This window comes from Pseudopipra pipra, chromosome 3 (genome assembly GCF_036250125.1).
Source record: "Pseudopipra pipra isolate bDixPip1 chromosome 3, bDixPip1.hap1, whole genome shotgun sequence".
In the NCBI taxonomy this organism is placed as follows: domain Eukaryota; kingdom Metazoa; phylum Chordata; class Aves; order Passeriformes; family Pipridae; genus Pseudopipra; species Pseudopipra pipra.
The window spans coordinates 21,053,462-21,072,877 of record NC_087551.1 but is presented as its reverse complement, the minus strand read 5'-3'; the positions used below and the strand labels follow the sequence as shown (position 1 = coordinate 21,072,877).

The 19,416-nt window shown below is 36.4% G+C and overlaps 1 protein-coding gene across 41 annotated transcripts in view; it reads right to left on the bottom strand.

The window, feature by feature from the left end:
* Positions 1-587: 587 nt before the first annotated feature.
* The window catches only part of ESRRG (estrogen related receptor gamma), a 397,162-nt gene continuing 378,333 nt past the window's right edge, over positions 588-19,416 (bottom strand). For all 41 annotated transcript variants that reach the window (XM_064648204.1, XM_064648200.1, XM_064648217.1 and 38 more), the window contains 2 exons: positions 15,254-15,523; positions 588-4,290 (listed from right to left, as the gene is read on the bottom strand). In XM_064648204.1, the coding sequence (XP_064504274.1) occupies positions 4,046-4,290; positions 15,254-15,523 (515 nt within the window). In that variant the 3' untranslated portion in view covers positions 588-4,045. The remainder of the gene's footprint in view (positions 4,291-15,253; positions 15,524-19,416) is intronic.

Below are 19,416 nucleotides of genomic sequence, written 5' to 3'. Positions count from 1 at the left end.
TAACACCAATCTGTATTATTGCTCTGGTGGCTACTTACTTCCATTCAGCAACTCTGGATCAAGTAATACAGGTTTTTATTTATTTGTTTATTTTTATTATTTTTACTCAGAACACATTAGAGGAGTCTCCTGCAGTAGGAAATGAATGATAGACTCAGTTGTTGATGGTGAAAGCAAAAGAAGTACTTCTATATGATATTAATGCGATCTTAAAATAGTGGGAAAGTTTTCTTTTATGGCATTGACAGAAAGGCAATGATTTTGAGTAATGCAGGTTGATGTGAAGATGCTTTAAGATTAAATAAGTGCTATATAAAGGCCTGCCAGCCTGAATTCTAATGTGCTATGAGACATTTTGCATATTTAAGAGTATGCAAAATGTCTTGTACCACACTGGAATTCATTCTGACAAGGCTTTATATAGCATTTATTTACACTCACATTGTACTTTAAGGGAGAAGTGCTAACACTGGCTCTGTTTTGAATGGAAGTAACAAAAGGTAATGCTAAGTGCTCTGTTTCCTCCTCCAAAAAAGAAAACAAAACCAAAAAAACCCCATAACACAAAAAATAAAATAAAAGCAATCAAAAGTGGAAGCTTGTTTAATATTGCTCTACCATCATCCTGAAAGGCATAATAATTTGAGTTACACATCTGAACTGATTGGAGTTACAGAATCATATCTCCTTTTTGCATTTAACAATATATACAATATAAAATAAATACATTTACACAAATGGACATTGGTTGGAGCACACGGTATGATACACATCACAAAAATATACAGTTGATTGCTATACAGATGTGAAGCCCATCTACAGCTATAGACATGTTTGTTTTCATTTGTTGTTTTGTTTCAGTTTTTAACTACTGGCTATTATGCAACTCCTGGATTATTATAAGCAGTTAAATTTTTTTTGTCCTTTTGCGATCTTTGCACGATAAGACTGCCGTAAAATGTTTTCCTAGGCAGGTAAACAGAGACGCTTAAATAATTAAAATACAATCACCAACACCCATTTTCTCTTCTATAAGAAAAATAGCAGTTTTAATTTTTTATATCTTTTTTATGTTATCATTTAAATGCAAAATAGTGGAATAAATACAACAATCTGATCTGATTGAAACAAATGTGTAACTTCTGGGAGTTACACAATCATATTGCTTTAAATAAGAAAAAATTAAAAAATGAAGCAAAAATAGAAATTAAATTGTTATGGCTAAAACATACACCCTTTGAAATTTTCCCAACACTTCACATTAAGTAAGTGGTCTTGAAAGAACTCTTCTCCAGCAAGGTTTAAGATGAACAACATTATAAAGCCCGTGCAGTTTGTTTTTTTTTTTTAGCTAAGTTTCAGGTAATGGTTTTACAGTCTTGAGATACTTGTTCTTTTGCAGCTCCAAAAAATTACGGAAAATAAAAAACTAAAGTTTGCACCGTGTGCCTTTAACACATCTCCATTTTTTGTGTGGTTTTGTATACTTCTAGTTGATTGGCTTTTGACCCTGAAGCCCAAGTTCTTTAATGTGATACAGCAAAAACAATATTTATATTATATATTTATATATATATAGTGTACTTGAACAGTAGCAACTTAAACCCTGCACAAACTTTCTGGAAAATAAACTTTTTTTTTTTGCACTCTTACATATATAAATAATCTTATAGAATCAGCACCTTTTTCCCAGGAGTTGTATTTTTTTTTGACATTTTTCAAAAGGGATGTGCCAATTTCTGAACTCCTATCACAGCTATAAATTTCAAGTTATTGACCATCTGAATGAATTGCTAATGATGATTTACCTAGAATCACACTACAGTCACTTCTCTACTGAGAAAACACAATCTACAATATAGTCCCATATAGCTAATGATAGATACACAGTTTTTTTTTCCTAGCACGAGGCCAACTGAGCATCGGCCCATTGTTATTTTGTTTAAAGCACACAACGTAGCAATAGTTTTGGAAACTTGTCCGCACCAAAAAAGTTTTGCAACAACACAGAGCGAGTTAATAACAACATCTGAGAGATGATTGAATAAAAGCTATATTTACAGCATTTAAAAATTAGACTTATCTATAATCTTGAAATATTCAAAGTTTTATTTCTAAGCTATACATTGGTATTCTATAATAAACTGTTACAGAAATTATCCCTTGTTTTGAAAATATTATGATTTCAGTGTGTATCTGTTCATAACGAGTATTTGTTTGGAGTTTCGATCTCTTAATTATTACTAGGAAGAACTTTATTACCGGTAAGGAATAGAATATACTACTGTAATCTCCTGAGGAATTGTACATCCAATATTGTCTCTAATTCTACCCTGTGTCTATAAGCACACACCACAAGAATCCAAACACCACAAGAAGAACAAGACAACAGTCTTTGAATGCAACATAAAAATTCAGAAAAGCACAGCAAACATGAAACATTGAAAAGCTGAACTACATTTCTTTTGTTTGTTAGGATTACAATTTTAATTACATCTGTGTACATAGAATAAGGATGTTCACATAGTACAGGGAGCAGCTACTAACACTGGTACATTGGTATAGCATTTGATGGAGGTTATTGTTTATTGGTTATTTAGCGACTGTAGTTTTCTGGGGGCATCTAATCGGTTTATACATTAGATTACACCTCGTAACAGTCTTGAAACTGACTGACTTTCATGCTGTGACAATACTGGTTGAAAAGCACATATACTGGTTTAGCTACTTGTTAAGGATCGCCATTTACAAAATAAAGTCTAAATCAATAAATAAGGTATAGAAGTGTTAAATTCTTCAATTTGGTCAGAAGTCTACTACTCTGATTTCTTAATTTTGCGAACGGCGGCATTTGCCTCATTGCCTCTAAGCTACTATTGGTTCATAGGGTTTTTCTGCGTGTGAGGTTATAATTTTGCAAACAGGCAGTATCTCGTTCATTTGCAACTGAAGCAGTTAGAAATCACATAGCAACCATACCTTTGTACGGTCGCTGTCTCCTAACGTACGGATTCGTATTTGACATGGAGTATTTATATGTTAGACTACTCGGATATACTGCAGGTGTAATCTAATCCTTTGAGTCAGTGAACATTTAGTTATAAACTGGAGCTCATGTTAAGAAACTGGATGTTTTGGACCAGACTGGCACACAACATAAATTGCATCCGTGATAATATGCACCTTCCCTTCGACTATTGCTTTAGTAAGATAAATTCCCACATTAATAAATGGCTGAAAACTGGTAAAGCTGGTACAAAAAAATCTCCGTTAGTAAGAAGAAACAAAACATTTAAAAAAATCTTCCTTCAGGATTCATTTGTCCTTCATTATTGTTCATCATTGTTCAAGCCAGCACAAAAATGCAGTATTTCTTTCTCTTTAGTATTGCATGAATGAATAAAGCTTAAACTATTCCCTGAAAAAGTTACATTGTAGCTAACCTAAGAAATATCTGGAAGACTTGAAAAAACAATTAAGGAATCAAATGGCTGTAACTGATCTAGATGGAAAATGCAATGATAAGAAGCAGCCGATGCATCGTCGCTTAGTCGTCTAATTAGAGACTGCTCCTATGAAATCTAATACTGCATTCAGTCAGTTCATCGTGTTGTACTGTACTGCTAGGTACGGTGGTTCTCTCTTTGATTCCTTTGTCATTGGGGACATTATGGTTCATAATAAGTTCACTGGCATCCATATTATGGATTTCCATCCTTTGGCAGGCCTGGCTTCCATCTCTCTTCAATTAGAGACCTCTTTTAAAAAGTTCAGCAGCAAAGGAATAAAGAGAAAAGGAAAAAAGGAAAGGAAAGAACAGAAAGGAAAAGAGAGGAAAGGAAAAGGAAAAGAAAAAACTGCATCAGAAAGACACAGAAGAAAAAGTTGAAAGCTGCTTCACAGTCTTGCTGCTAAATATCAGTGCAGTCATTTTTTCCTTAATTAAACACTAAGTTTCTTTGCCATTATTATCCTGTTTATTTTCCCTTTTTTTTTTTTTTTTTTTTTTAAAACGTGCATGATGGGGAAGCCCATGATGCTTTAGTCAGACCTTGGCCTCCAGCATTTCCAAAAAAAGTTTGTGCATGGGGACTTTGCCTTCCAGTTTGATGTTGTAGAAATGCTGCACAGCCTTGGTGGAGGTTTGCCTCAGAAGCGGGAGAGTCATCAACATCTTGCCTGCACGACGTGGGTCTTCCATGTGCTGCCCAGCCTCATAATCCTGCAGAGCCTCATGTAAGACATCCTGAAGTTTCTGCACTGCCTCAACATCCTCTATGTGCATTGAGTCTGCAAAACAAAAGAGCAACAGGAGGTTTCAGTTTGGTGTGCCAGAAGTTTGATAACGCTACGGCTGCACGACACTGTCACTGGTTCTGTCCATCCCCTTCCACAAAGGAGGGAGATAATTACCCACTAATTTCTATATTGACCTTCAGCAAAGTATATGGAAATGCCATGGAACTACAAACGCACAATTAACTCTCGGGTAAGTAATTCTTCTCCTCATCCCTCTCAAACAAGTAAAACAGTCACAGCCGGTGCTCCGCAAACCATCTTTACAGTTACTGCTTTGGAGAAATGACAGCACCAGAGGGCTGAATGAATGGAGGGTTATGTTCTATCAGGGAAGCAAGGATGACTGCCCTGCTGTGGAACAGCTCAGTAACACTCAGTGTCAGGTTCCAAGGCTGCTGAGTTGGAAGCCATGGCCATTACTCGCTGCTCAGAGACGCTGATTGTGGGATCAGGACCACTGCACCAACACCAGGGAAATGCGGGTTTGATGGGATTTCCTGCTAGGTTTAGCAATTTTTTTTCTCTCTCAGGCATATTCAGACAGACAGGCAACACTTAGCATGTTCCTGAACAGCTTTTGTTCTGTGAAGCTAACATCTCCTACAAGGTGTAATCCTTCTCTCCCACCCACTCAGATGGTGGTTTATCTTGTTAGTGTTGGGGTTTTGCATTTTTTATAAAACACTCAAAGCAAACACCTTGCCCTGTACCTTTCCAGGTGAGATGCTTTGGTGGTGTAAGTATTGAGTGACAAGCCTAGACACAACACACATCAGGAACTAAACTAAACTGCTACATGACCTGGAAAGATTAAAGCAATGGAAGTGTGAAATAAAAAGAAAAGATCTAACTGAAATAACTGTAAAACCCTCAACTGGATAGATACAGAAAGGGAAGATGTCCCTGAGAATACGCAGTTACTGGACCATGCTGAGATGACTTTGGATGAGCAGCCCTAATTCTCTGACTTTTATGTAGTCATAAATGCCAAAAAAGCCCTGATGTGGTCCAAAGTGAGGTGAATGCAAGTAAGGAAGAACAGCCATAGGTGAAAGGGGCTACCAAACAGCTCCTATCAGCTACCAAAATTTGGATGGTGGACAAACTTACAGAACCAATAAAACAGTATATGAAAATATAACTGCTGTGAGGGGGTACAAGTCTTAGGGACAGGCTACACTGTGCAAGCTTTGCTCAGGGTGAAAATGGGACATGGCAAAATTACAGTTTATTCTTGAAAACACTAGTTAGTACAACGCTGCTTTGCATCCTAATTTTTGGGTCTGGAACAAAGCTACCATTCTCAGACAGAATAATAACTGAGGAGCTGGATAGTGAAGAACCCACTTCTATTATTGTTTCCAAGACATGTATTTAGCAGCCTGATGCCCTGGATCAGTATCTGACAATGCCTCATGTTTCACCCTGTTGATGATTAAACATCAAATTTTACACATGCTTCAAATATCTGAATTACATTCACAGAATTAAGAGGGATCTAAGATTTATTTCCTAAAAGCTGACGTGCAACTACTTCCTCAGATAATTAGACAAGATAGTAAATACCACTCTCCTTTCAAATACAAACATGTAAACCAAAACACAAACCAGTAAGTAACAGGTTAACAAAGATGTTCCAGCTTCTATTGTCAAAACAAATGTGCAAATTGAAAAGAAAAAAAATAAAAGTTACAGTTCCCACTCTAAAACAGACACTTAATTATATACAAGTTTGGATCATTTAGCACGTTTTATTGATTCTGATGACAGTTTATCTGTTAATTACACATAATGGAGTCCTATGGGAATTTTACATGTTTAATAATTCTGAGTCTTAGTGAATACATGCTCTAAGAAGCATGCAAGTAAGACACACGCTGCAGGGATGTGAAACTGCACATCAAGGTACCCTGTGCTGAAAGCAGAGGTGCAGAAATATCTCTCTTAGGGACAAAAAAGGCTACAACATTTTAAAAAAGATGACAGGCGAGTATTACCTCTAGCAAAATTTAGTTCTAATTAACATGAGACGATTCTCCAAATCCATACATTTTTGATAGTTTTCTAATATCATAATTCTATTTAATAATTCTGTGTCAATAAGAGAAAACCCCTGAATTCTGTGTCCTACAAACATATGTAATCAATACAGACATGCTAACACACATACACACACACAGACACACATACAGATGTGACTGATGTCTTAAGCATAGTGTCCAGCCACCAGGCTTAACCTGGAAAGCAAACTCCAAACAAATTGCTGTTTTCACTCCCTAACTCTTTACCAAGTCCTTGGGTATTTACTTCTGTGCTACAGAACACAAGATCTGCTACTACAAATTTTTCATAAACCATGCACTGTTTGTGTAGAAATTACACATCTTTTCCTCCTCTCCCCAGACTCACAGTGCCAGGGCCAGATTTGCTGGGGAACCAAATAGGAGCAATTTTTCTGCAACAAATCCTTGGTGAGTCAAAGACTGACTGTTTTTGAGACTTTTTTTTTTCACACTATACTGCATAAAGAGATGGGTCTTTCTGGAGAACGTGGCTACAAAGGTTTAGTTTTTAAATCTTTAGAAAACTGGCCTGATTCTTCCCAGAATCAGTATTTGCAACTGTAACCATGTTTGAGTTTGAAAATAGATGACGGATGGAGTCCAGACTAATATATTTTTCACAAAGAGGTGAAACTTGCCTAAGATGTTTAACTCTGCAGTTTGGATAGCAATTTGGCCTGCAGTGTTAGAAATATCTACACTCTGCATATTTCTTACAATGAAACTGCGTGAGGAGGAAAAAGAGGAAGAGAACACCCCCAGAAAACGCAAGAATCGAAGGTGAATCAAATCCTGCTCTTTAACACAGATACTACACTCTGTGCTCTCAAAACTCTTTCACGGTGTGGACAACATCCAAGCCCAAGGAATCTTACCCTCTCCTTGCAGGGGTGATTTTGTACCATCCCTCCAGCAAACAGAATAATTACTTATATAGAAAAGTAATAGTAGTAAAGCATTTAATGTATTTGTTGCTGCCTTTGAAATCAATTTAGTAGTTGGGAAGAATGTGACCAGCTAGTTCTCTGCTGCCCTAATGCAAGCACTCCACTGCCAAATGGTGGTTCATGGAGCAGTTCAGGAAGCTGTGCCCTGGGGAACAGATCTGGTCACAGGAAATGGGGTAAGAAAAAACAGCAGAGAGAGGGGCCCTTCCAACAGTGATTAAGACTTCAAACTGTTCTTTTAAAATGGCCATTTAGCTTGAAAGATTTAAAAATTATGTAATCAAATTACTATGATAATTTAACTCCCCATTTACAGCAAAGATTCAAACTCATTTCAGCTTTACCCATTCTAGGGTCTGCCAATGTTTAAATGCAAACTCAATAAATCTGTGCTATTTAATTAGACCATGATTCAGCTTGCAGATTGCTCAGGAAAATATTAATCTCTATAAAGATCCTTCTTCAAGTTTTAGCCTTGCAGTCTGGAACTTCCACTTTATTCCCAATATTAAACGAATGTAGATCTTAATCCCTCAGGCGTAAGCCTTTGAAAATAAGCAAAATGGTTGAAAATGCTGAACTAGCCAAGGGGGAAAGAGGAGGAAAAATAAAAGAGAGAAATCTTTTCAGTAACTACTGACTGGTAGATGTAGAAGTGAATTCAGAACAGGCTTAACTTTTTGCTAAATATTGCTTATTTTATTGGGATAAACCCAATCCTCAATGATGTCATCAAGAACCACTATAATCTAAGGAAACACAGACAATCTGTGTGACAATCCAGAAATAAAGAAGTAATTTCACAGGTAATATGAAATTTAATTATAAGTGAGGTACAAAGAGTTTGAATTTTCTTCCTATACCATGAAAACCCTTATTCTTTTGTTTATGGGTTGGCTTGTGTTTTTTTAAGTGGCTTTGCAGAGAGTCTGGATAATTTATGATTATGTCCTACACAGGTAATATCCAGACAAAACCTATACCCAGATGTAATACACTTAAAAATCAGTGTCCATATAAACAATGAAATTAAACAGGGTAATTTCACACTGTCATTTGAAAGAAAGAAGAATTTGATGGTAAATGCCCTGCAAAAACACAGGTTACTGAAACTGAGCTCAAGAGATGAACACAAGAATTGGTGACACAACATGCTGCTGAGAACATGGGATTTCAGTCTTGCAAGGGGAAAAGTTGTTCCTGATCAAAACCGCGATGGGAGAGAGTGAGATCAACAAATGAATTCCGCTTGGAGAATCTCATTCTATCCTTGCAAATGCTTTCTTTCACCATCACAGGATGGGAAAATAGAATTGTACCTCTTTTGATCAGTTGATTGATCATATCATCACACAGAAACAGGAGAAAACTGGAGTTCTCATCCAAAAAAAACACCGCAAGGTCCAGAGAGAAATTCAGATTACAATCTACCACGTTTAAAATTCCAGCTTCATCTCAAATGCAGCAAACAAACATCCAGCCACTCAGGAATCATTTAGAACACATCACAAAGAGCAGCAACTAGCTAAAAATCGGAAAGCACCTGAACTGAGGGGAAGAAGGCCTCTCAAAACACTGCTCTGAGGAAAGCTAAAAGCTGGTATGTATGTATTTTGTACATAATATCACTAAGAAGTAGTAGAAAACCAGGGGTCTCAAATGAAGTGTCTCTTCATGTCAGAAAATTCAGACAGCAGGAAGGAAGAAATTATTACAGTGAATCAAGCAGCAGGGAGCATGCAGCAGTGAATACACACATTAAGATGCTGGTAAACCACACTGGAGAGGTAGATACCAACAAGTACTTGAAAGAAAGCAATTGCTGTGATGTTTGTGATTCTGTATAGCTGAGCAGTTCACAAACTCAAACTGGATAAATCAGATTATTATATCTTCCAGGGTCCTGGAAGAACTGGATGGGATGAAGGGTAAGAACAGACGGCAAAATGATTTTTGCTTTACGTAAGGACAACAAAATCCTAATCTGGATTATGTCTCATATAAAAGGAATTTTTTATCTCGATTGTACTGCCAACCCAAAAACCCCGCAAAATCCACTGCAGTGTTTATTAATGGGTGAACTGTTCTCAGAATTACAGAACCCTTCCTCCTGAAACATATGCCAGATTTGCACAAGGACACAAAATGCTTGCCCACATTTTGTTTCTGTATATTTTTTATGAGAAACATAACACAGTGACATTTTGAAAAGCATATTGCTTAAGACAGAAGCAACCCATGCAAATTGTCATAGGAAATCAAACTAGGTTCTTGGTTGTCTCATCCCACAAGAATTCCCATCCTTTTCCAGTCTAGAACTGAAATTGCCCCAGATACTTACTTCGGTCTTCCGTATGTGTGGTAAACAAATATACTTCATTTTGACTACCTGTTTGCCTGCTTTTCCTGAACAGAACTATTTAATGGGGTCTGCATGGTTAGGATAAGAGACAAGCACAGAGGCAAACAAAATATTTTCCTTTGCAAAAATGTAAGGCAAAAATGATCTGACATCTGGAGTATTCTATTGGAAACAGACACTTCAGTAGTAATATATGTTGAAAATTAAAGAGAAATAAATTAAGAATTCCTTGTCCATAGGAATTATAGGCAATGGAAACCAAAAAAAGCAAAACAAAGGCTTGTATGATTGATTTTACTGAATGAGGACTTAGTCTGGATTGCCCTGGTTTGGCCTACTTTTCAGAAGATATATAGAAACTGAAGCCTCAAAACAGTTTTTTAAACACAGTAGGGAAGGAAGGCATAGAAAGAAAAGAGATTGCTTCATGGAACATGCCTATTTATTTCAGGGACTAACTGGCTTAATGGTGAACTAAAACCACTGTCGTAAAGTCAGTCAAAACATAGTAAACAAATATTTTTTTTTAATTCCTGAAATGGTTTACTTTCCACTAGGATAGGTAGCAAGGATAATAAATAAAGGGATGTATTTACAATGCAAAACAAATTGCACACTATGAACTGGTTTCAGTATCTACTCAATAAGGCTACTAAAAGTCTGGGAAAAGAGCTGGGGGGGTAAGATACCAACTTAAAGAAAATGCAGATTGAAGGCTTCAAAATCCTTTTTATCCACTACCAAGATATGAACAATTATCACAGTTATTACCACTGAGAGCCACTAGTTTGGCTTCTTGTCCTTTGTAAGTCTGAGGCTACTAACATGTAAATAATATCTACTTATTTCATAACTATGTGAGGAATATCTCAAAGTTATTCAGTTACTACACCAGCTACCAGAAAAAAAAGATTATGATTAACCATTGATTAATCATTAATTAACCATTGATTAACTCTGCTGCCATTTCTTTATGCTAACTTAAGCAAATGGTAACAGAGTTATTTATTTTCTCTAAAAATTGTGAATGCCATCTATTTGATTACATTAAAATGGAATATGAGGAAGAAACTGTGTTCAAGCAACATGAAAACTGACTACAGCAGCAACTTCCTTTTCTAAAAACTTGTCTCTATGCTGTACCACTCCCTATACAAAACTATATCAAAGAATTAACATCTTGTTGTTTATATTTGGCAAAATAAACACTGGTAACACACTCTTAACACAGCCCTATGTGTGTATGTATGTATATATGTGTGTATGTATGTATCATGAATTCTAACACAAGATGACTACATAAAACAAAAGGAAAAAAACTGACATTACTAGAAATTAAATATAGTATGTTGTGACATAAACATATAATAAAGATGATGTCCTGTGGAGTAAGTGATTTATTGGGCTCTACCAATTAATTTCTGTTATGATACTATCATTTAATGGTGATAGATAGCCTGGTGCTCTGAGTACACTGTGTATGGAAAGCTAAAAAACTTGTAAGAACTTACTAATTTTTTTACCAGGATGACAGTATAACTGCATTTCATTATGCTAAAATGCAGAAGATACTTTTCGGTTCTCACTCCTTCAGTAATGAAAGGGTGACGATTGTTTTTTTAGGAGAGCTAATATCAGAGACCAGAAATTGTGATGATGAGCAGAAGTTCTTTTCTATTTCTTGTGGTACAGGCTAGACAGTCAGTATTAGTGTTTAAGATTAAATTTTCAACAGTGCATAGGGTTATACTTTTAAGTGCCTAGCATCCACATTTGGGTCAGATTTTTCAAGATGCCAGCAGCCTATTAAGCAGATGCACACAGATCAGACTTTCCAATGTGCTAATGTATTTTGACACTCTAGTTCCTTACGTTAGGTCTTAGAAGGGAACTGAGCTTCTCTTAAAACTCTGGTCTCATTTGTGACTCATAAGCTCTCCTGCAGCATTTGGACTGAGGGCCTAATTTAGCCCTTACTGATTAGGCAATTTCAAAAAACTGCTCACCTGCAACTCCCTGTTTAGTATTACTTAATCGATACATGGAAATGTTTCCTAATACAAAAGAGATGAGCAGGTCATCTTTGCTGTGTCGGAGTGTTCAGGTGCACGTGCGCGCACTTGCGTACACTTCAAGCACATTTTGTAAATATTTCACCTTCCCTTACACACGAGGAAGTAATTGGTACATGCATGTTTTGGAAACCATTCAAAGTTGATTTTCTGCGTGGGTAAACAAAGTGCTCATTGGTGCCAGCTCGCTTCAATTGGGCGGTGTGAGGCAGAACGCGGAGCAGCGGCATCCTGCAGCTTCAAGGTACCTCCTGGCTTTTATGTACAGAAGGTAGGGAAAGAAGGAAGGAGCTCATGATACAGGCAGGACAAGGACAATGCCAAAGAAAGAGTTACTTCTCTGGAGTTCAAGCATAAAGGCTTTACTAATTACTATTGAATCAATGCAGATACTTAAAACTAACCTGATAAATTCCATATTTACATATTAAATGTAACCGTTGAAATCATGCCTGTATAGATCTCAACGTAGGCATGACTGAAATGTCTGTACATTTCAGTATTGTGCTCTTACATACATATTTAAACTTTTCAGAGTCTTATTTGCACTTCATTTGAAATCAGAATAATCTACCAGGTGGAAATTTATAGAAGTGGCATGGCATTGCCAACCCTGCACAGGGAACATTTGATAGGGGCTGTCAGAGAATCTCCCTGAAAAATAGCTACTCCTCCCCACCTTTTAGGGAACCAAAGGGCAGCATTAGATCCAGTACTGCAAAAGCAGGCTCTGTAGGCCTAAAGAAAAGTTACCAGTTGGGGTGTTTTAATGCTCACACTACTAAGATTTGTTGGCCAAAGCAAAGCTTGTGGTATTTATTCAAACAAAATACAATCAATATGAATACAATCTACAATTTCTTTTTCCTGCTTCCAAACACCAGCAGGGAAAGTATTATGACACTGTATCATAAATCATGAACACAGTTACAGAGGTATAAGACCATTTTTGTCTACTGTTTACAGTAGAGTCAACCTGGGAATCTTTCTAGACAGTGCAGATAGGGCAAAAATGTCTGAAACATCCAAGATTTCTTATTATACTCTCTACAGCTATAGAAAGGCTAACAAATTTTAAACCAGAAAAATAAATGGTGGAAGAAAGCAGAAGTAGCAATAGAATATATTAAAATGTGAATTGCTACTGATTGATTTTATAATGGCATTTTATTTTCTTTAAATTAGCTGCATTTACATTAATTGAGTTCCCAGTTCTATGAAAATAAGCTATTCTGGTTTTGTCTATTAAAAAAAAAGGACAAAAAATGCAATTCTATTTTATTTTAATTTTAGCAGCATTTTTAAATGAAACACTAATGGTCTGATATCCACTGATGGGGGGCAATTCTGCAGGTGCTATTTTACACCTACAGGTTAGTGTACCTACAGCTACTAGAAGTTTGGTATCTGCTGCATATACAACCTGAAGCTGAAATGCTGAATGCCAGCAGTCAAAACACTGTTGAAAGGGAAGTGGAATGGCTGGGCTGCTTTTTAACTCCTTGCAACAGTTTCATTTTAAGACAGCAATTTTATTTCTTTTAAGATGAGGGAAGGAAATGTTTTCACTTCAGTGTGCCCTGAATTTTAGTATGCTGAACTGTCTTTATCTCTGACATTATCCTGGTTGTAATTTCCAGTGAAGTTAATGAAGCTACAGATGATTTTGATACACTCTATGCACAATGTATGACTAAACTTTTTTTTTGGCAGCAGTTATATTTTATTATTACTTAAACACTGCACATCTTTTTTGGGGGAGGAAAAAAAGGTGTGAATAGTATTCACTATCATATCCCTATATTCTAGCCCTTATCCCTTTTATCAAGTAAACTACAGAAATATTTCTACTTTAGTCTTTGAATTACAGAATCAAAATAATTACAAAAAACCTTCTCCATTTAGACTCCTAATTCCAGATAACTTTCTTGCTCTGATCATTAAGCATGACCAATTTTGAGGAAAAAACCTTTCTGTAGCTGCAAAGCATCCTCAAGTGTCTATTTACAACGTTCAAAAATTAGAAATAAATCTTCAATTAAGAATAATTTTGATCTTTAGAGGCATTTTAGCATTTTGCTAATTCTGGAAATAATATAATATTCTAAAACTCAGGGCAGAGTTAGTGGGGTGGAGAATATTTTACAAAGAAACTAACAAGCATTTTGGCTTTGCATGTTTTTGAATTATATTTCCAATTAAAAATGCAGAGTGCTAAATCACATTACAAAGATAAATAGGAAAGTACAACTTCATTGTTGAAAACAATTTCCCTCCTATCAATCTGAGGATTCATGCATCAATATTGTAGATGAACTGTTAATTACAAAATCAATTTAAAAATTATTTCTAAAAACAGTCACGCGTCCTGGCTCTCAGGGGGGCAATTTGGGCAGAAGGTCTCATCTCACTAGGACCGCGCCAAATCACAAGTCGTCATCCACAAGTAAGCAAAAGCAATCTGGTTTTTCATTTTTCAGCGCGGCTGAGCCCAGCCTGAGATTGATCGTCACATATGGCCCCAGAAAACAAACTGTCAATACCTTGAATGCTGCAGAATTTGAACAAATAGCCGTCCGCCCATTCAAGCCACTCATTGCATCCCATTTAACAGATTTTATTGACAGTTTCCTTCTTGTAATTAAAGGGAAAACTACTGGCCAGCAACCAAGATAAAGTTCAAAGATAGGGTCAAAACAAAAGCAGATGGAGGGGCACGGTGTGACTGTCAATGGAACATAGCATCAGAGCATGTTATTGACACACAGGTATCTAATGATCGGCACGTCATTAAAGAGGGATCTATCGTGAACTTTATGCAAATGCTAAAAGGGACTTAAGACCACAATAAAGCATTAAGGAGACACAAAAGGAAAAACAACAAAGCACAAACGATTTTTTACTTATCTGGCAGTATTCACTGCTTCAGCACTTTTAAATTCAAATGCAGAAAAAAATTCTTTCTGAGATTTTTAACTCTTGCTGCACAGGTAATAATTTTTGCAGAAGCACTATCTCTAAAAATGCATAGGATCCGCAAGGTAAGGTGTGGTCCTTGTGAGATTTAATAAGGATTTCCTCCCTCCTTCCGTATCCTGAATTCACTCTATCAAATAAATCAGTAGCTGCCTTTAAAGAGAAAATATATAGCCTATTCTTCAGCACCCTTTCTTTCCTTTTAATTGCAATGATTAGGCTTGTCTGGATTATGGAATGGTTTTAGGAGAACAACATCTATATTCATTTGAAGGGATCTTTGCCTGTAAAATACTCTCCAAATCATACAGTGGAATATTTTCCACTGCCTTAGGGACATATTCCTCAATTACATTGAAGCAGAAAGTTGTTCTTAGTTTGAACGGCTTCGTTTGTTGCCTTTTAGCTAAAGTCTAATTAGGAATTTCTTATTCTAAAACCATGTTTAAAACAAGCATGCAGAAAGTATTATGGTAGATAGGAAAAAAAAAAGTGACATTAAAAATGTAGCAACCGTCATGCCACTCTGCCAACCTGAATTAGCAAGTGCTATAGCTTTGAGGGTGACAAACTCTTCTTTCTCCAGCTTCATGCTCTTGTATTTCTTTACCAGCTGCAGTATGGCATTGTTAAGGTCAAGAAGGCCTGCCAATTTGGATTGGTCTTCATCCATAATATAATCTTCAGCATATACGAGCTCATCCTCAAAAGAAAGTGACCGGTATACAACACCGAGAATCAAAATCTCCATCCAAGCACTCTGCAGAAGGCTCATCTGGTCAGCTAGAGACAAAGTGGAGAATCCTGAGTGGGAAAAAAAAAAAAAAGAAAAAATATTAAGCACACCTGGATTTATCAGATTTATCAGAAATCTGCTCCTCTTTTTTATTTTTATATACGTTGTGATAAAACATGCATGTAATTCTATTATTCTCTCTTCTGCTTTTGTGCCTCTTCTCCTCTTCCTGTTACAAGAAAGTGAATCAATATAAAATCAAATGTTTTCTAATCAAAACCAAAGTTTTAAACAAGCTGGAATTTGCAGACTCTTTCTATGAGAATCATAATAATACGGGGGGTTCTGCACTGACAGTCTGTGATTTGTATCATGTCTTCTTTGTTCTGAAATAATTGTGCTTAGTTCTAAAAACCTGATGCTCTGAAATAGGGATCTGCTGATTCTATTCATCACTACCATAAACCAAAAAGGACAATTTAGGAAAGAAAAAAATAAAACTTTTAAAAGGGAAGATTTGATGTTTTAATAGAATTAAGGTGCCAGTCAAAAGGAGAAAAATTCTCTTTGAACTTTAACCTTAGGGGAAAGAGATGTAACACCCACCTTTTGCAGAAAAGACACTAATCATTTCAGTAATGGCTTCTGCTTCTGCTACACTTGTTGAAATAACAGGGTGGCATATTGAAATGCCAACTGAATAGCAGTCACACCATCCTGTTTCTGAGGGCAACCAAAATTTTAATAAATGCCTCTTAATTAATTTAACTTTTGCTTTTTTTCCCCTCTCTCTGCTGTCTTTCCTAATAAAGGCAAACATCTTTACCGTCTTACCTTTTCAGACTCTTGTTTACAGTACCTATTAATTTATTATATCAAACTGCTAATATCCCAATCACATTAGGTGCTAGAAAACAATATGGGAGAGGAAGTGATTTTCCTGGCCTGTTGGTGAAATGCAGCAGTTTGCCAGTTGGCACCATCAACCACAAGTACTTAATAAAATCATCAAAGGGGATTAGTCAAGCTTTTCTTAAAGGGTCTTAAGACATGTCTGAGGCTTTCATTTAGTTGTTTATGGAGCTGCTTACATGTCCTTTGACAGGGTTCCCGCTGTAAGAACATTCTTTTTGGCGTTCAATTACACTTAAACGCATTTTTCTGTTTTGAAAGTCAAGAGTTACAGTCAAGCAAGAATATATCATAAACTAACAAATCTGCAAGCCATCTACTCCAAACAAGATTTTCTCTATAAGCACTAAGCAACAAAACTAATACAATAAAAAAGAAAAGTCCACATCCAAACCACCAGGCATCCATAAAAAATGAAACATAAAACTGGCTGCATGCTCTTTCATTTTTCTCCCCCTCCTTTTTTGTTTTCATTTTCTCTTACTGTTTTTTGAGTCTTGTGATAGAACTGTAGCTCTCCTCTTTCAAAAAAAAAAACCAACAAAAACTGAGCCAACAACAACAGGAAACCCTTGAAGATGTGACAATAGAAAATAACACATCTGTGATTAAAATAAATAAGAGGGAAATGGAGAAGAAATAATCATTTCAAAGGTTATAGGGAGGAATTCATGATTTCAATTAGCTTCAACATTTCTGTTCCTTCCCGTCTTTCAAGAACCAGTTTTTCTGCAGTAGCAGATGGACAGAGAATGTAGCCTGCAGCACCGTCCTGTGACAGCCCCATTCTCCCTCCCAGACACTGCTGTTAGTAAATAGATTTACACATTCTCCAATCTCCACACATCTTTCTGCCGAATAATTAAAAGCAGGATGATTAGTTTATTGAGTGGAAGGAGGAACTTTTTTATTGAGGTCCATCCACGATTTTATCAGGGCCAGCACTTTTACGGTTGTCATGAGGGTGCAGGCATCCAATTTTTCTTATCTGCCTGATTAATACAAACGCTGTTTCAGGACGCATTAATTAACAGATACAAATCTACGTTCTCATGGAAGGATCAATACAGAGAAGAAAAGAGGCATCAATGTGAATTTAGTGCTGATGATGGAGAAGGCACTCTATTGACATTTACGTGCATAGAAACTTTAAAGTTGCAGTGGAGCCCTTTTGTCCCTGTGATTTACAAATTAACAATTTTTCAGGTATAACAATGTTTCACACACTTCTGTGGGGTTTAATTAAGAAAAAAGCAATAAAATCAGTTTTGATTAAAAAAGTTTAACCTGCAATTTCTCTCTGTATTTGGGTTTTTTTCCTGAAAACTCCCCAACTTCCTTTTTTATTTGCTTATCTATTTTGGCACTGGCTTCACTTTTTTTTATAAGTAATACTATGTTTCAATAACATTTATTGTGTGCCACAGTCAAAGGAAATTACATTTGCCCTGTGAGTGGGGGAAATGGGATGTTGACTATAATTTATTGTATTGCACTCTTGAAAAATCTGCATTCTGGAGCAGTAAATATACCAGTTGTTTTTATTTGACACATTAAAAAATCAAAAGAAATTTTTTACATTATAGAAAAACTGGCAAATATAAACCACATTGTTCCACTCTTCAATAATAAATCAAATCAACATGACTATTTTCTTCCTGATCGAAGTAACTTTCCCTTGAAAGCCTGTTCAGTGAAAGCATGTTTTAACTTTTAAAGGCATCCCTCGTGGGAATGTAAAGCTGCCTCAAGTTGTAATTAATCTGGTTTTGTTTTGATTTTTCAGAAAATGTGAAAGCATCTAGCATATCTCTTGTATCACAGCAATGCCCTTTTAATATGTATTCAACAAGTCACAGTTAAAAGAACAGATTACATAGGAATATATGTTTATATAGAGAATAGATTACACAGGCATATATATTTTTATTATATGCAAAGATTTATTTTTAATTGTTTGAAGGAGGTTATACTTATTTCACGCCAAAGTTGAGTCTGTGAGCTTTTGTTATCTGAATGCCCCAGATCAACCACATCCTCTGACAAGTGGACATTTGCTATATTAAATTTTAACTATTTTTTTAAAATTCTCCACATTGGACGAAATACACTTCCATCTTTCTGAACCAGTGTTAGCCTCTCCAGTCACATCTCAAAGCTCCTTCCAAACCACGCTGAGGTGCTGCATGATGGTGTGGTTTTGGACCTTGTTGTGCACTGTGTGCATCCCTAATCTTTAAGAGTCTTGCAGGTCACCGCTTCAAATGTAGAACTGTGTAACAGCTTTTAAAATACAGTGTTGTGCACCTTTCCCCCCCTTAGCACGTACCATATTGGTGACAACTTTGATCTCTCTCCATCTCCCTCCCCAAGTCAATGCCATTTAATGTATCTCAGGCATTTGCTCGCAGAATGACTCTGTACCTTGACCTGCAGTTAAATAGCATGTTTATCTGCGATACAGCGCACTCCAAATAAACCAGATGACAGTTTGCAGTAACGTCATTTGGAAGGATTGAAAGGCTTCTCAAGAGTCAGGTACCCCTGAGGTAAGAAGCTTGAAGGAAGCATGTTTTGTGCCAACCCTCCTGCCATCTTCTACTAGACACTCGTGTGCTTGACAATGATGCCATGGGCACTTGTCAAGATTTTTTTTTTTCTTTTTGCCTAGCAAACTGATGCACTTTGCAGTCAACTTACAAAAAAGGCTAAGCATTTGAAAGTGTGAAGGGCAAAAAATATCTGACGGCTAGTCTTCAAAAATACACTTTCATTTCAGAAAGCATAAATGTTTATTTCCTGAGCTGAGTGTTGACAGAAATAGGCTGCAGTGCAGGCATATGAATTTAACCCCTGGTAGGCATTCTTTTCAGCGTGATTTTTACGTGGCTGAGTGCAAGCATAGTAAATCTACAGGGTGTCTTGTACTATCAGTTAACAATAGCATTGATTCGCTGGTTACAGATTTTTTTCCTTTTTTTCTTTCTTTCTCTTCCTTTCAGGGACTGTAGTGTTCTTCCGCTAAAAATAGACACTTTTCTACAAACAG